General features: G+C 42.6%; 1 protein-coding gene across 1 annotated transcript in view; it reads left to right on the plus strand.

Annotated features, from left to right (window-relative positions):
* The window catches only part of col24a1 (collagen type XXIV alpha 1 chain), a 265549-nt gene that overhangs the window by 73482 nt on the left and 173006 nt on the right, over nucleotides 1-19061 (plus strand). The window contains exons 11-18 of the mRNA XM_031785672.1: nucleotides 2789-2842; nucleotides 3588-3632; nucleotides 4560-4613; nucleotides 8942-8986; nucleotides 15394-15447; nucleotides 16081-16125; nucleotides 18235-18288; nucleotides 18866-18919. Of these exons, the coding sequence (XP_031641532.1) occupies nucleotides 2789-2842; nucleotides 3588-3632; nucleotides 4560-4613; nucleotides 8942-8986; nucleotides 15394-15447; nucleotides 16081-16125; nucleotides 18235-18288; nucleotides 18866-18919 (405 nt within the window). The remainder of the gene's footprint in view (nucleotides 1-2788; nucleotides 2843-3587; nucleotides 3633-4559; nucleotides 4614-8941; nucleotides 8987-15393; nucleotides 15448-16080; nucleotides 16126-18234; nucleotides 18289-18865; nucleotides 18920-19061) is intronic.

Raw genomic sequence — 19061 nt, forward strand, 5'->3', positions numbered from 1 at the left:
GATGAAAGAGTGAGCGAGAGAGAGAGAGACGAGAGAGAGAGAAGAGGAGGGAGGAGATGAAAGCGAAGCGAGAGACGACCGAGAGAGAATGAAAGGAGAGAGCGAGAGAGAGAGGAGGAGATGAAAGAGAAAGAATGACAGAAAGAATGGAAAGAGAATATGAAGTGAGAGAGAGATCAGAGACAGAGAGAGATATTAGTCATCTCCTGTACATGGTGTATTATTGCTGACTGAAGGAACATGTGATTCTAGTTAGGAAGAAACCAAAACATTGCAGATATGCTGCCCGTCCACCACTATTCCAGACTGCTGTCTGCTCTTATTATAGAAATCTCCTGTCCCCCACACTGGACTAGACTCTGTAGTAGCCACCCTATGCCTTGATGACAGCTTTGCACACTCTTGGCATTTTCTCAACCAGTTTTGCCTGGAATGCTTTTCCAACATTCTTGAAGGAATTCCCACATATGCTGAGCAGTTGTTGGCTGCTTTTCCTAAACTCTGCAATCCAACTAATCTCAAACCATCTCAATTGGGTTGAGGTCGGGTGATTGTGGAGACCAGGTCATCTGAGGCAGTCTCCTCTGAGCAGATAATACAGGTCTTCATCAACTTTGCCGTCTCTTTGTGAGATGCAGAGTAGGTGAACGGATGATCTCCACATGCATAGTGCCCACCATGAAGCATGACGTGTCTGTTACTTGAACTCTGTGAAGCATTTGTTTGGGCTGCAATTTCTGAGGTTGGTAACTCTAATGAACTTATCCTCTGCAGCCTGTCTTCCTTTCCTGTGGCAGTCCTCATGAGAGCCAGTTTCATCATAGTGCTTGATGGTTTTTGCGACTGCACTTGAATAAACGTACAAAGTTCTTGACATTTTACAGATTGACTGACCTTCATGTCTTGAAGTAATGATGGACTGTCGTTTCTCTTTCCTTATTTGAGCTGTTCTTGCCACAATATGGACTTGGTCTTTTACCAAATAGGGCTATCATCTGTGTACCACCCTTACCTTGTCACAGCACAACTGATTGGCTCAAACACATTAAGAAGGAAAGAAATTCCACAAATTAACAGGCACATCTGTTAATTGAAATGCATTTCAGGTGACCACCTCGTGAATGTCAAGAGTCGGCTTTCTATTCCGCAACAAAGCCTCCTTCACTCACTCCGCCAAGCTTACCCTAGTAAAACTGACTATCCTACCGATCCTCGACTTCGGCGATGTCATCTACAAAATGGCTTCCAACACTCTACTCAGCAAACTGGATGCAGTCTATCACAGTGCCATCCGTTTTGTCACTAAAGCACCTTATACCACCCACCACTGCGACTTGTATGCTCTAGTCGGCTGGCCCTCGCTACATATTCGTCGCCAGACCCACTGGCTCCAGGTCATCTACAAGTCCATGCTAGGTAAAGCTCCGCCTTATCTCAGCTCACTGGTCACGATGGCAACACCCATCCGTAGCACGCGCTCCAGCAGGTGTATCTCACTGATCATCCCTAAAGCCAACACCTCATTTGGCCGCCTTTCGTTCCAGTACTCTGCTGCCTGTGACTGGCAAAATTGTAATTATTTGCCTACCTCCTCATGCCTTTTGCACACATTGTATATAGACTCCCCCTTTGGTTTCTACTGTGTTATTGACTTGTTAATTGTTTACTCCATGTGTAACTCTTTGTTGTCTGCTCACACTGCTATGCTTTATCTTGGCCAGGTCGCAGTTGCAAATGAGAACTTGTTCTCAACTAGCCTACCTGGTTAAATAAAGGTGAAATAAAAATAAATAAAAATGTCGTTGAGAGAAGGCCAAGAGGGTGCAAAGATGTCATCAAGGCAAAGGGTGGCTACTTTCATAGTTTTGATGTCTTCATTATTATTCTACAATGTAGAAAACAGTACAAATAAAGAAAAACCCTTGAATGAGTAGGTGTGTCCAAACTTTTGACTGGTACTATACATATGTAGGATCTTAATTTGAGCCAGTTTGCTACATGAGGAAAATAATCCTGCAGAAACTGGAAATGTAAATTTTGGTGTGGGGGGATATAGTTAATATACATTTTTTATAGGGGTTGATACAATTTTAGTAAAGGAAAATTAAGTCTGAAATTTCATAGTTTATATTACAAATTTCAGAAGCCTTTTTAAACCTTGCACGAAAGTTCTCCGGCAACAGGGTGATCAAATTGAGATCCTACATCTGTAAGTACTGTACCATCAGATATATGGTGATTTATCTCTGTGTGTGCTGTACTGTAGGTTCATCAGCATTCCTGTTAAACTTCCACTGTCTGTGGGTGACTGATGCATGTTCAGTTCAGTACAGCTATGCTACAGTTCAGTAACGCCCCCTGTCCTAATCCATCAATAGACAAAGTAAAGACATGTTTCAGGTTTCAGCTTTTACTAGTCATATGTACAGGGTACACATGGTATATACTGGCCAACACAATGCTTACTTGCTGGTTCCTTCTCCACAATGCAACAACAATAAGAAATAACACAAGATAAGAATACCAACATAAAGTAAATGCCTGAATAGAACTGAATAAACACAATTTAAAGTCCAATATTTACAAGTGTTTTGGGGAAGTGGGATTGGGAGGCAAGACTTTACATTTGTACAATCTGTCCAAATGATATCTTCCTTAGATGTTAGATATGATTATAAGACTTAATTAAGAGGTCTTACATGCTAATGACTTTGCAGTATACCTCCAGGTAAAGTGTTAACCATGTTCAAACGGGTTCAGCTGTAACTAATGTGTGTTTGTGTTTCAGGGTTTCATTGGTCCTCCTGGTATAGCTGGTCCACCAGGGCTAGAAGGGGAGAGAGTAAGTATCACCTTTCTATCTTTTAGTTAACCTTTATTTAACTAGGCAACCTTGATTCATATATGCACCTAATTAAGTGTCTGTCAGGAATGATCCATTATGCTGTCTATTTGGATTAGGTCTAGGATGTAACCAAGACTACTGGTTAACTCACCATGTCAGTTATACTCCTCTTGAACCTTCATGTAGAGGGTCGAGGGTCATAAACATAGGAAAACTCTGATCTAACCAAAGGCAATTCATGTTGTATTTCATCTGTTTTGGAGCTATGAAGCAACAGGAAAATATGTGGTTAGCCTTGTTAAGTGTAACTTATTAATAGATACAAATGTTTGCTGATACTTACAAAGCAGTTGATCCAAGTACATTGATCTCTCCTCTGGGAGTTCTTCCATAAGGACAATAAAATGTCTAATAACTACATTTTCCACATTGTTGTATGAGTGGAAAATATGCTCTTTCTAAACACTGTAGTACAGTGTTTATGATCCCCAGTGTTTATGATCCCCAGTGTTTATGATCCCCAGTGTTTATGATCCCCAGTGTTTATGATCCCCAGTGTTTATGATCCCCTAATACTCAGCTTGCTCTCTTAGCCTGGCAGTAGTGTCCAATCAAGAACATACATTCATTTGTTCTGTGGGGGAGGTCTTTAGGATAGAATATTTTCATATCAATTACTCAGTAAATGGCAGTCACTTTTCCACACCTGAGAGTTAAGTTACATTTAGCCTTTTTTTCCCAGGGTATTCCTGGTCCGGTTGGGAAGAATGGTCCCAAAGGAAGACAGGTAATGGATCCCACTACACCCACACCACACAGCTTTGAACCCAGAGATATTACTGGACAAGTAAAAGGGGAACATGCCACATTCATCTCTGTCAATAAATGTGATCCAAATTATGGAAAAAGTTATTTGCTATCAAGATGGTGGAAGGCTGGGGGGTAACTGGGGGGGGTTGAATCACTACAGCTCCTAACAGAGAAGGGGATGGGAAGGGAGAGGAGAAAAAATGAGAAAATAGGGGAGGAGAGGGGGAAATACCGATGGGAAAGAAGGGTTACACAACCCCTAAACATGTATATCAGGTACTCCTAAAGAAGTAGTACTTTACCCTCAACACAGGAAGCCCGACATCATTTGTATGCTGTGAGTGTTCGCCGCTGATGTGCAAGTTCACTCCACACAGTCAGTGACTAAATTAAAACATCACACACAGACAAAAATAAAAGATTACTCGTGAAATAAAAACAACCTCTGGACAGGATGCCAACAACAGGAGTTTATGCGTAGCCTGGCATTTTGTTCAGCATTTGAGTGATTCTCTCTCAGTGCCAGTTAGGGTGGCATAGGAAAACAGTGTCTCAGATGTTTTGTTTTTTTCACCTTTATTTAACCAGGTAGGCAAGTTGAGAACAAGTTTTCATTTACAATTGCGACCTGGCAAGATACAGAGAGAGTAACCAAAGGCCTTACATAGGGAAGCAGGTAGCCTAGCAACAGGGGGTTAGGACTCATCAGAACATCCCACAATATGCAATAAAGATCATTGTGTAGGCAGGCAGGGAGGGCCAGCATCCTTTACACTGTTCCACCTGACAGGCCCACAATGAAGAGAGATTATTATCTATGAGCGCTTGAATATCTAAAGGAGCACTATAACTCATAACTGAACTGCCAAAACTGTGTAATGAATAACTTTTGTTTTGTGTCCAGGGAGTTGTTGGGGGTGTTGGTGAAAGGGGCTCTCCTGGTCCTGATGGTGACCAGGTAAGATCTACATCCCTCCTCCTCCTCTTAACCTGTTGCCTAGTTTGTTGTTCAATCTCTAGTAAAAACTCAGACCCTCCAGGAAGTATTTAGTGCAGCCCTGCTTTAGATGCCCTATGTATTTTGATAGATTAGCTTTGCTGAGCTGAACTGGGCTGGGCTGGGCTGAACTGGGCTGAGCTGGGCTGAACTGGGCTGGGCTGAACTGGGCTGAACTGGGCTGGGCTGAGAAATGTAATGTGTATCCTGCTGTAGACAGAGGAGTTGTTCTCATTTGGCCTCAGAAATGCTAGGGATGACTCTATACAACCTCTGTATGGTTTAGATTAGAACACTCTCTGCACTGTCTCTGTTTCGGGATCTGTCATTGAGTATGCTTACACGCACACAATAATATGATTAGTCAGATTAATATAATAGATTTAATTAAATGTTTACAAATGATTCCTTAATCCTGTTTACGTGGACACACCTGAAATCAGGCTACTGATGGGACTTTGATAAATGCAGAAAATAACCAATCAAAATAGACATTCTACCACAGTGACCATGTTATTTTTGGGAACGCTATTTGATTCTGAGTTCGGACATATAAAGTTCATATGTGAAAATGATTTCTAAGATGCATACTTTCAGTTGTTCCAAACTCACTTCACTTGGGCAAAATAAGGAATCTTGGATCTAACTTAGCCCATCTGTAAATAGCCCATCCATCCAACCAACCAACTACCTACCTCATCCCCATATTTGTTTTTGTTTTTCTGCTCTTTTGCACACCAGTATTTCTACATGCACATCCTCATCTGCACATATCACTCCAGTGTAAATTGTAATTACTTTGCCACTATTGGCCTATTTATTGCCTTTCCTCCTTACTTCATTTGCACACACTGTATACAGATGTTTCTATTGTGTTATTGACTATATGATTGTTGACTCCATGTGTAACTGTGTTGTTTGTGTCACACTGCTATGCTTTATCTTGGCCAGGTCACAGTTTTAAATCAGGACTTGTTCTCAACTGGCCAACCTGGTTAAATAAAGGTGAAATCAAAAATACAAATAAAAGTGACAACCGAGATCACACTAATGTGACGTATTCAAAACACTACTATCAGAACCTATTTCAGTGTGAAGTTAAGATGTTGTTATAATGTATATTGTTTGTGTGTACTCAAACAAGAAATGGACACAAATGCAATTTATATAGTTTTATATTTCAACATAGTTCATTACATCAAACAATAAGCACACATACAGTAAATATATTTTGCATATGCAAAGGAAGAAAAATATTCAAATTTGTACTACTGTACTGTAATCTAACTGTATGTTAGATCAATTGTATAGATAAAGAAACTGTCAAATCTAAATCATAAGTCAAGAAACTCCATTGAGAAAACAAAATCAGTCATGTCTGTTGTTTTGGTCTGGCCACAGATTTTCATCAACATCACAGGTGTTATTTTCATAGTCGCCTGAATATCATCAGAGATTACACTCCTTGTTCTTGGTCTTCCTCCACCACCTCTACCACCAACTCCACCTCTACCCCCACCTCCACATCCACCTCTACCCCCGCCCCCGCCTCCACCTCTACCTACCCCCACCTCCACCTCCACCTCTACCCCCACCTCTACCCCCACCTCCACATCCACTCTACCCCCGCCCCCGCCCACGCCTCCACTTCTACCTACCCCCAGCACCACCTCCACCTCTACCCCCACCTCTACCCCCGCCCCCGCCTCCACCTCTACCTACCCCCACCTCCACATCCATCTCTACCCCCGCCCCCGCCCCCGCCTCCACCTCTACCTACCCCCACCTCCACCTCTACCCCCACCTCTACCCCCGCCTCCACCTCTACCTACCCCCACCACCACCTCCACCTCTACCCCCACCTCTACCCCCGCCTCCACCTCTACCTACCCCCACCACCACCTCCACCTCTACCCCCACCTCTACCCCCGCCCCCGCCTCCACCTCTACCTACCCCCACCTCCACATCCACCTCTACCCCCGCCCCCGCCCCCGCCTCCACCTCTACCTACCCCCACCTCCACCTCCACCTCTACCCCTACGTAATTAGTGTTTGCACATGTGAAGAGTGAAAGTGATCAATTGGTAATTGAGCTTAGCTTGTGCTTGTAAATTTACTGTATAGCTCTGGATGGATGAGCTCAGCCCAGGCTCAGCGGTCTGTAACGTCTTAGAGCTCAATGTGTTGAGATGATATGTAATCCATTAAGATTAGTGGGGATGTGTCGGGCAGAGTTAATTCAGAACAGCAGTTAGAGGGGATATCTGTATTGAGTGTGTCGGGCAGAGTTAATTCAGAACAGCAGTTAGAGGGGATATCTGTATTGAGTGTGTCGGGCAGAGTTCATTCAGAACAGCAGTTAGAGGGGATATCTGTATTGAGTGTGTCGGGCAGAGTTAATTCAGAACAGCAGTTAGAGGGGATATCTGTATTGAGTGTGTCGGGCAGAGTTAATTCAGAACAGCAGTTAGAGGGGATATCTGTATTGAGTGTGTCGGGCAGAGTTCATTCAGAACAGCAGTTAGAGGGGATATCTGTATTGAGTGTGTCGGGCAGAGTTCATTCAGAACAGCAGTTAGAGGGGATATCTGTATTGAGTGTGTCGGGCAGAGTTAATTCAGAACAGCAGTTAGAGGGGATATCTGTATTGAGTGTGTCGGGCAGAGTTCATTCAGAACAGCAGTTAGAGGGGATATCTGTATTGAGTGTGTCGGGCAGAGTTCATTCAGAACAGCAGTTAGAGGGGATATCTGTATTGAGCTGGAAAAGTATGCTGCAGATGATCAACTTTGTTTCTTCTCCTGTTTGTTCTGAACCTTTTTATTGATTTAAAAAGCACTGTAAATACACTGTAAAACCCCTGTAAAAGCACTGTAAATACACTGTAAAACCCCTGTAAAAGCACTGTAAAAGCACTGTAAATACACTGTAAAACCCCTGTAAAAGCACCGTAATTACACTGTAAAACCCCTGTAAAAGCACTGTAAAAGCACTGTAAATACACTGTCAAACCCCTGTTAAAGCACTGTAATAGCACTGTAAATACACTGTAAAGCCCCTGTAAAAGCACTGTAAAGGCACTGTAAATACACTGTAACAGCCCTGTAAAAGCACTGTAAATACACTGTAAATACACTGTAAAACCCCTGTAAAACCACTGTAAAACCCCTGTGAAAACACTGTAAATACACTGTAAAACCCCTGTAAAAGCACTGTAAATACACTGTAAAACCCCTGTAAAAGCACTGTAATACACTGTAAAACCCCTGTAAAAGCACTGTAAAAGCACTGTAAAACCCCTGTAAAACTCCTGTAAAAGCACTGTAAATACACTGTAAATCCCCTGTAAAAGCACTGTAAATACACTGTAAAACCCCTGTAAAAGCACTGTAATACACTGTAAATCCCCTGTAAAAGCACTGTAAAAGCACTGTAAATACACTGTAAAACCCCTGTAAAAGCACTGTAAATACACTGTAAAACCCCTGTAAAAGCACTGTAAAAGCACTGTAAATACACTGTAAAACCCCTGTAAAAGCACCGTAATTACACTGTAAAACCCCTGTAAAAGCACTGTAAAAGCACTGTAAATACACTGTCAAACCCCTGTTAAAGCACTGTAAAAGCACTGTAAATACACTGTAAAGCCCCTGTAAAAGCACTGTAAAGGCACTGTAAATACACTGTAACAGCCCTGTAAAAGCACTGTAAATACACTGTAAATACACTGTAAAACCCCTGTAAAACCACTGTAAAACCCCTGTGAAAACACTGTAAATACACTGTAAAACCCCTGTAAAAGCACTGTAAATACACTGTAAAACCCCTGTAAAAGCACTGTAATACACTGTAAAACCCCTGTAAAAGCACTGTAAAAGCACTGTAAAACCCCTGTAAAACTCCTGTAAAAGCACTGTAAATACACTGTAAATCCCCTGTAAAAGCACTGTAAATACACTGTAAAACCCCTGTAAAAGCACTGTAATACACTGTAAATCCCCTGTAAAAGCACTGTAAATACACTGTAAAACCCCTGTAAAACCCCTGTAAAAGCACTGTAAAACCCCTGTAAAACCCCTGTAAAAGCACTGTAAATACACTGTAAAACCACTGTAAAAGTACTGTAAAAACATTGCTTAATGTAGCCTTACAAGCAGTAAAGAAGAGAGTTGTGTAGTATGAATAGCTCTATCTGGGTATGCCAGCCTGCATGATATAGTCATTTGGAGAAAAGCTGTGCGTGTGCATTTCTACCCTGTACTCATGATGTTCCTGTGCTCTTTTCCAGGGGCTTGCTGGAGGTGCTGGCATGGGGGGCTTTCCTGGCCTAAGGGTGAGTATCACACAACATTACATTACACACCATGTCTTAATTCATCTGTTGTGTTTTTATCCAGATCCAACGTTTTTAGCTTTATGACATTGTGCGTTTAGTGTTGTAGAGGTTGACTACAGTAGGATCTTATCACTGACTTTGAATGTAGTGTACATTCATTCATTTTCTCATTCATTCATTCTGGTATGTTTGATTTGGATGCAGTTCAGGGAAGATGGGATGTAGTAGGGCTGATGCTGTTGATTACTCTCTACAGTACTTCTCTCATACAGTCTATTATAAACACATCAAGCTAAACCCATATTTGTCTGTAGATTAGATGTTTTGGATACTGGGAGAGTTAAATGTTTGATGAATGGGGAATCTGCTCTGACTTGCTTTAATAAATGGAAATATCTAGCTAGTGCCAGTGCTTTCAGGCACCATGCAAATTCTCCAGCAGAGGTCATTTGTTTTGAATGGCAACAATATATTCCTCACCCTGCCTGCTACTGTGCAATGCTTAGTGCTGCACCATGACCTGCCAAAGGCTTGTAGGCCTGTCAAGCCTTGGGCTGAGTGAGAGAGAGGGAGAGGGAGCACAGAGACAAAAGGAGAGAGAGAGGTGGAGTGAGAGAGGGAGAGGGAGCACACAGAGAGAGCAAGAGAGAGAGAGAGAGAGAGAGAGAGGGAGAGTGTTAGTGGAATTCTAAATTCCTCTGTATTATTTCCCAATCAGAATTCATTACTCTGTCAATGCATTCTAAAGGGATTGTAAGACCCAATATTTTTATAAGAAATGGACAGAGCCCCGGTCTTAAAAGTCAGGTAACAGCGTTTAATTCAAGAGAGTACTCCCACATACACATTTTTCCACAGGTTATAAACTGAAAATGACGTCAGCGTTTTCTAAATGTTCTATCTCTTTCATGACACCAGTAGAGAGGCCCTATAGTTCTCGAGCCTTCCCTCCTCGCCTGAAGTCCAGGTCAGTTAGTATAAATCAGCATTCTAGACAGTCTGGAGATAGTCCGTCTCTGCCATCTGGAGATAGTTCATTCATTTGTACAAAGGAACAGACCCTCATTGTTACTAAACTCCTGAATATATTATATACAATTGGGAATGGGAGCAAGAGAGAAAATTCATATATGTACAGTACATAATAGCATTTGGACTAGTCAGTTCTGATTGGAATGTATACATAATTAGTCATTTCAACTATAATTTCCTCCAACAGAGAGAGAGAGAGAAATGTGGAGTGGGAAAAAGAGAGAGAGAGAGAGAGATAGAGAGAGAGATATATACACCTTACACACACAAATTAATTAACACGGCCCCTCAAAATCTTTGCTTGCTTTATTGACTTTAAAAAAGCATTCGATTATTTTTGGCACAAAGGGCTATTCTACAAAATTCTCCAAAGTGGGCTTGGTGGTAAGGTGTTTGATTTAACTAAATGTATGTACACAGAAAACAAGTGTGCAATAAAAATCTAAACCAAAGAACATAATTATTTTCACACTGTCGAGGAGTGAGACAAGGCTGCAGTTTGAGTCCAAACCTTTTCAACATTTATATCAATGAATTAGCAGACATGTTGGACCATTCTGCAGCCCCAGGACTCACACTATTTAACACAGAGGTAAAATATCTGCTATATGCTGATGACTTGGTTCTTCTTTCACCAACCAAAGAAGGTCTTCAACAGAACCTTAACATTCTAGAGAAATATTGCCATGATTGGGCCCTGGCAGTATATTTCAAAATCTAAAATCATGATTTTCCAGAAAAAACCCAGATGTCAGAAACACAAATATAAATTCACCCTGAACAACATCATAATTGAACAGACTAAAAATTACTCATAACTTGGTCTGAGTGAGAGAGGGGGAGAGAGAGCACAAAGACAAAAAGAGAGTGAGAGTTTCCTCAGCTATAATCACAGCAGCCGGCCATAACTCAACCTCTACACCGTAACTTAACTGTAAATTGACTTGACTACTGTTACAACATACCCGCCAGGCAGCATGGCCCCCGGGCCTCCAGGTTTCTGATTTGACTCAGATGAATGACTCTGACCTATCCCTACAAATCAACCTCTTCTCTCTGGACAGGACAGGACATGACTGGACATGGTCAGGTCAGGCTGCTGGAGGTTAGGCCTGCTGGGGAAAAGCAGCCAGCTCTAATCCAGCTGTGACAGAAATTGGAGGCTACATTTGTAGGATACCGACACAGTAGTCCATGTAAAGTACACATACCGCACAAGAACTGTTTGTCGGAAGCTTCATGAAATGGGTTTCCATGGCCAAACAGCCACACACAAGCCTTAGATCACCATGCACAATGTCAAGTGTCGGCTGTAGTGGTGTAAAATGTGCGGCAATTGGACTCTGGAGCAGTGGAAACGCATTCTCAGGAGTAATGAATCACGCTTCGCCATCTGGCAGTCCGACAGACAAATCTGGATTTGGCAGATGCCAGGAGAACGCTATCTGCTCGAATGCATAGTGCCAACTGTAAAGTTTGGTGGGGGAGGAATAATGGTCTGGGCTGTTTTTCATGGATTCTTGCAAGGCCCCATAATTCCAGTGAAAGGAAATCTTATTGCTATAGCATACAATGACATTCTAGATGATTCTGTGCCAACTTTGTTCCAAGCCTAATTACCCAACACCAATGCCCGACCTCACTAATGCTCTTGTGGGTGAATGGACTCAAGCCCCCTCAGCAATGTTCCAACATCTAGTGGAAAGCCTTCCCAGAAGAATGGAGGCTGTGTTAGCAGCAAAGGCGGGACCAACTCCATATTAATGCCCATGACATTGGAATGAGATGTTCAACTTTATTGTAAGAGCAGGTACTTTACATGAAATATCTCTGAAAGATGATCTTGTGAATAACAGCGCTAGACTAGGAAGCTCAAAGTCCACAATGTCTCCCTGTCTGAAATCAGACAGATGAATGGATCATTACTTTCAAAGGCCTAATGTAGCCATCGTTAATGGTTTATAAGGCCTACATTTGAAGTCTGAAGTTTACATACACTTAGGTCGGAGACATTAAAACTAATTTTTCAACCACTCCACAAATTTCTTGTTAACAAACTATAGTTTTGGTAAGTTGGTTAGGACATCTACTTTGTGCATGACACAAGTAATTTTTCCAACAATTGTTTACAGACAGATTATTTCATTTATAATTCACTGTATCACAATTCCAGTTGGTCAGACGTTTACATACACTAAGTTGACTGTGCCTTTAAACAGCTTGGAAAGTTACAGAAAATAATGTCATGGCTTTAGAAGTGTCTGATAGGCTAATTGACATCATGTGAGTCAATTGGAGGTGTACCTGTGGATTTATTTCAAGGCCTACCTTCAAACTCAGTGCCTCCACAAATCTGGTTCATCCTTGGGAGCAATTTCCAAATGCCTGATGGTACCACGTTCATCTGTACAAACAATAGTACGCAAGTATAAACACCATGGGTCCACGCAGCCTTCATACTGCTCAGGAAGGAGACGCGTTCTGTCTCCTAGAGATGAACGCACTTTGGTGCGAAAAGTGCAAATCAATCCCAGAACAACAGCAAAGAACCTTGTGAAGATACTGAAGGAAACAGGTACAAAATTATCTATATCCACAGTAAAATGAGTCCTATATCGACATAACCTGAAAGGCCGCTCAGCAAGGAAGAAGCCACTGTTCCAAAACCGCCATAAAAAAGCCTACGGTTTGCAACTGCACATGGGGACAAAGATCGTACTTTTTGGAGAATGTCATCTGGTCTGATGAAACACAAATAGAACTGTTTGGCCATAATGACCATCGTTATGTTTGGAGGGAAAAGGGGGAGGCTTGCAAGCCGAAGAACACCATCCCAACCGTGAAGCACGGGGGTGGCAGCATCATGTTGTGGGGGTGCTTTGCTGCTGGAGGGAATGGTGCACTTCACAATATAGATGGCATCATGAGGACGGAAAATTATGTGGATATATTGAAGCAACATCTTAAGACATCAGTCAGGAAGTTAAAGCTTGGTCGCAAATGGGTCTTCCAAATGGATAATGACACCAAGCATACTTCCAAAGTTGTGGCAAAATGGTTTAAGGAAAGCAAAGTAAAGGTATTGGAGTTGCCATCACAAAGCCCTGACTTCAATCCCATAGAAAATGTGTGGGCAGAACTGAAAAAGCGTGTGCGAGCAAGGAGGCCTACAAACCTGACGCAGTTACACCAGCTCTGTAAGGAGGATTGGGCCAAAATTCACCCAACTTATTGTGGGAAGCTTGTGGAAGGCTACCCAAAATGTTTGACCGAAGTTAAACAATTTAAAGGCAATGCTACAATATACTAATTGAGCGTATGTAAACTTCTGACCCACTGGGAATGTGATGAAAGAAGTAAATGCTGAAATAAATCTTTGTCTCTACTATTATTCTGACGTTTCACATTCTTAAAATAAAGTGGTGATCCTAACTGACCTAAGACGGAATTTTTACTAGGATTAAATGTCAGGAATTGTGAAAAACTGAGTTTAAATGTATTTGGCTAATGTGTATGTAAACTTCTGACTTCAACTGCTTTCAAATACTCTACGAATGGTCTATAAAGCCTTATAGAGCATTATAGGTGGTTTGTTTAAATGATGAACATAGTGTGCCTACAGTAATGGCTGTCAGTACTGGGCTCTGTTACATCAGACAAAGTAGGTCCCACTGCAGAGACAAATATGAATTCAGCTCTATGAATGTGGGACACTTCCGTCACGCTGGTTTTGGAATCACATATCCTCCAGCCATCATTAATGGGAGAGGAACCCGGCTAGTGTGGCCGTGGTGACCGATTCCTCATGTCACCCTGTCTGCGCCCCGCCCTGTGAGGAAGTCTTTTAAATTCACATTTCAAACAAATTGGTGGCATCTCCTCATGTGATTGATACCCATCTCTCTAACCTCACCACCACCCCCCACTTCAACCTCACCCCAACCTTATGCAGGAGGCAGAGAGAGAGACAGACAGGAGACAGACAGGAGACAGACATGCAGGCCAGACCCTGTCTAGCCTCCATTCTTTCCTCATGCCTCCTGTTCTGTGCTCTGTTCCAAAACTCTTCTTGTTGCTGCATATTTTTTCCTAGATTTTTACTTGAAGTATTGTGACCTAATTCTGGAGAGCTTCTTTATAAACAAAGTCGTGGCAGTGAGCCTGAATGCTGCTAGATTCTAAAGTTCAGCCATGAGGATCAGGTCTGCTTGGTGTTTGACAGACAGACTTGGTTGTCTTGTGTGGTTTGGTCTGCCATCCATTGTGTATCATTCTTTACTGATTGTCATGGTTTAATGATCCTTGTGATGGGAGAATGCACAGCTGGTGCAAGAACTGGGGAATTATTTCTCACGTGGCCTCTGACCATAAGATGAGTTGTAAGGAAAAATAGTTATTTCAAACAAACTACTGACAGCCTACACTATATCTGGTAAAATAACTGGAGAACATGTAGAACAAAGATGTTTTAATGGAGAATCACAACTGCAACTGTAGTCTCCATAAATACAACAGATGATTTAACAAAACCACTCCATGTTTTCCAACTCTGCTTTCACTAATTGATCCTCGGCTGATCTTATAGTAACTGTTCTACGTAGTCGTCATACAAGTCATGATTTACCAAGGTACTCCTCATGTTTTACAATGTCAACAACCCTAAATGGTTTCCGTGACAGCGGCTGATGGAATTTGTTGTAGAGGTTAAGCAGCAGGAGGCGGAGGTCTCTGTTCAGGTGTACAGGCTGTCTCTGATGAGGGGGTGCTGGTGACAGTCCCCTCAAAGCACAGTAATGGAAAACAGACCCACACCGGTTCACATGGAACCAATGGAACCACTTATAGAACTGACCCTCTGTCCCATACTACACTTACACAGATAACCTGCTACATCAGTCTGCCGAATGGGAGAGAGGGCACACAACATAAACATAATCTTCATCCTCATCATAAGTGATTAGAACCATTATTATAATAATAATGAATCATGAACCATGCGGTGCTAAAGAACATACAGTACAGTAGGTGTCTCTTTAACTGCCTGCCTGCAATAGAAGACTCCTTGTTCAGCAGCACAGTGTCCGGTCACTCCTACCATCTCCGTGTCGCAGCTTATTAGATGTGATGTTCCTGCCCTGCGTCCGCTCACATGGGCGGCCTAACCCCAAACGGACGCTTTAGTGTCAGCACAGGAACAGCTTGGAAGTCATCATAGCTAGGTGTTGGCTCACAGGAATTCACGTGTCAAAATAATCCTCTGAAACACGTCCTTCAAAATCTGTCCCCATAAAACAGAGCATGTATAATATACACTGTATACTTCGTGTGTGTGTTTGTGTTGTATCTTATCCTACTGCTCTTTCTCTCTACAGGGAGACCCAGGGCCTGAGGGACAGCGAGGACTGACTGGCATAGTGGGAACTATGGTAACTACAGACCCTCCTCTCTCCCCTCTCATCCCCTCTCCTTCTCTCTCCTCCTCTCTCCTCTCCTTTCCTCTCCTTCCCTCTCCTCTCTCTTCCTCTCCTTTCCTCTCCTCCTCTCTCCTCTCTCCTCTCCTCCTCTATCCTCTCCTCTTCTATCCTCTCCTTCTCTCTCCTTTCCTCTCCTCCTCACTCCTCTCCTCAACTCCTCTCTCCTCCCCTCTCCTATCCTCATCTATACTCTCCTCATCTCTTCTCTTCTCCTCGCTCCTCTCCTATCCTCCCCTCCTCTGTACTCTCCTCTCCTTCTCTCTCCTCTCATCGCCTCCTCTCTCATCTCCTCTCTTCCTCTCTCCTTTTCTTTCCTCCTCTCCTCTCCTCTCCTCTCCTCTCCTCTCCTCTCCTCTCCTCTCCTCTCCTCTCCTCTCCTCTCCTCTCCTCTCCTCTCCTCTCCTCTCCTCTCCTCTCCTCTCCTCTCCTCTCCTCTCCTCTTCTCTCCTCTTCTCTTCTCTCCTCTTATTCTCTCCTCTCCAGTAAGTCATTTCTTATATCGGCCCCTGTATCTTCCTCTGTCTGTCCTCTTTTCAAAATGGCTGCCACTGAGGAGTCCCTCCTCTCTTGTTCTCTCTCTGACAGGGCCTGGCGGGAAATGCGGGGCTGCCTGGATTGAAAGGTGATAAGGTGATCTAAATATTTATATATTTGTAGTGTATCTGGGAATGTCCTAGCCCAATGTGTGTATGAGTGGGGTGTGTGTCCAGTACATGGGGAGGATGATGGGATAGGATGGGAGTAGCTGAACAGAGGAATGATGATTTGATATGCACATACAGTACCAGTCAAAGGTTTGGACACACCTACTATGAAAACTATGAAATAACACATATGGAATCATGTAGTAAACAAAAAAGTGTTGAACAAATCTAAATATATTTGAGATTTGAGATTCTTCAAAGTAGCCACCCTTTGCCTTCATGACAGCTTTGCACACTCTTGGTATTCTCTCAACCACCTTCATGAGGTAGTCACCTGGAATACATTTAATTTCAATCAATCAATCAAATGTATTTATAAATCCCTTTTTACATCAGCCGATGTCACAAAGTGCTCTACAGAAACTCAATTAACAGGTGTGCCTTGTTAAAAGTTCATTTGTGTAACTTCTTTAATTTATTTAATGCGTTTAGCCAATCAGTTGTGTTGTGACAAGGTAGGTGTGGTATACAGAAGATAAACCTATTTAGTAAAAGACCATGTTCATATTATGGCATGAACAGCTCAAATAAGCAAAGAGAAATGACAGTCCATCATTACTTCAAGACATGAAGGTCAGTCAATCCGGAAAATGTCAAGAACGTTGAACATTTCTTCAAGTGTAGTTGCAAAAACCATCAAGCGCTATGATGAAACTGGCACTTATGAGGACCACCACATGAATGGAAGACCCAGAGTTACCTGTGCTGCAGAGGATACGTTTATTAGAATTACCAGCCTCATAAATTGCAGCCCAAATAAATGCTTCCCAGAGTTTAAGTAACAGACACATCTCAACATCATGTCTTCAGAGAAGACTGAGCGAATCAGGCCTTCATGGTTGAATTGCTGCAAAGAAACCACTACTAAAGGACACCAATAAAAAGAAGAGACTGGCTTGGGCCAAGAAACACAAGCAATGGACATTAGACTGGTAGAAATCTGTCCTTTGGACTGATGAGTCCAAATTAGATATTTTTGGTTCCAACTGCCATGTCTTTGTGAGACGTAGAGTAAGTAAACAGATGATCTCCGCATGTGTGATTCCCACTGTGAAGCATGGAGGAGGAGGTGTGATTGTATGGGGGTGCTTTGCTGGTGACACTGTCTGTGATTTATTTAGAATTCAAGGCACACTTAACCAGCATGACTACCAAAGCATTCTGTTGTGATACGCCATCCCACCTGGTTTGCGCTTAGTGGGACAATAATTTATTTTTCAACAGGACAATGACCCAACCCACCTCCAGGCTGTGTAAGAGCTATTTGACCAATAAGGAGAGTGATGGAGTGCTGCATCAGATGACCAGGCCTCCACAATCACCCGACCTCAACCCAATTGAGATGGTTTGGGATGAATTGGACCGCAGAGTGAAGGAAAAGCAGCAAAAAAGTGCTCAGCGTATGTGGGAACTCCTTCAAGACTGTTAGAAAATCATTCTAGGTGAAACTGGTTTAGAGAATATCAATAGTGTGTAAAGCTGTCGTCAAGGCAAATGGTGACTACTTTGAAGAATCTCAAATATAAAATATATTTAAATTTGTTTAACACGTTTTTGGGTGCTATGTGATTCCATATGTGTTATTTCATAGTGTTGATGTCTTCGCTATTATTATATAATGTAGAAAATAGTAAAAATAAAGAACAAGCCTTGAATGAGTAGGTGTGTCCAAACTTTTGACTGCTACTGTACATGCCAGTAGTCGTAGCTGTTACTATGAGAAATAGAAATGTGTAAATCCTTGCTAAATGTTTTCCCATTCCAGCTCTGTAGTACAACTGTCTGAGTTTGTTTTACTTTCCTAACAATTACACAGTTCCTCCATCAAACTGTTGGTCTTGAATGCTGCTTAACTATTGAGTGATAAATCTCCTATGGGATGGGTTCGATAGAAACATGTCACTCATAATTCCTAGACAGGGGTGGGGAAACTGTGTGTCCTCCTCAGTGTGATTGTATGGTTGTGTTGTTAATGCTGTCCTCTGATGTAAGCAGGGTGGTTGTATTATATCTCTTGTGACGCTGTAACATTCAGGGTGAACCTGGACTAAGGGGTGAACCGGGAGAGATGGGTTACCAAGGTGACAAGGTAGGACCGCAACACATTTCCCATCAGTCTGAATAACTCATTGATTTGTTTTTATCATGAGCAGGACATTCTCCAGATGCATCACAAGTGTCTTTACTCAGTCAACATGGCTGTGATGCTAGTTTCAAACACATACTGTATGCAGTGCTGTAGCCAACTCTTAGCATACCATACATGCATAGCAGATGTATAGGCAACGATAGAAGGCTAGGGTTGGGTTCAGCACATGCAATATGGATATGAAGCTACTATACGTTGATGATCAATACTCATACAGATGGAGATGATAAAACTCAGCTCTGCTGACAGTTAGACACACACACACACACACACACACCCCCGTACGCATGCACACACACACCCCCACACACACACACACACTCACCCCCGTACGCATGCACGCACACACACCCGCGCACACACACACACACACACACACCCGTACGCATGCACGCACACACACCCGCGCACACCCGCGCACACACACACACACCCACACACACACAAAAGAGAGTGATATAATGAGTGATGGAGAGACTAGGAGAATAAACAAGTGTTTTTCTGTTTGTACTCCCAGGGTGCTGCTGGCTTGTCTGGACCTCCTGGACTCCGTGGGAAACCAGGTCCACCTGTACGTAGGGTGTGTGTGTAGTGTGTATGTGTGTGTATGTGTGTGTATATGTATATGTGTTTCTCATTTTAACCCATTAGACTGGCACTTAATTCATGGAATAACTCCAGTAAACACCCTGTACCTTTTAGACTTTAAATAC

The sequence above is a fragment of the Oncorhynchus kisutch genome, linkage group LG13, assembly GCF_002021735.2.
Source record: "Oncorhynchus kisutch isolate 150728-3 linkage group LG13, Okis_V2, whole genome shotgun sequence".
Classification (NCBI taxonomy): Eukaryota; Metazoa; Chordata; class Actinopteri; order Salmoniformes; family Salmonidae; genus Oncorhynchus; species Oncorhynchus kisutch.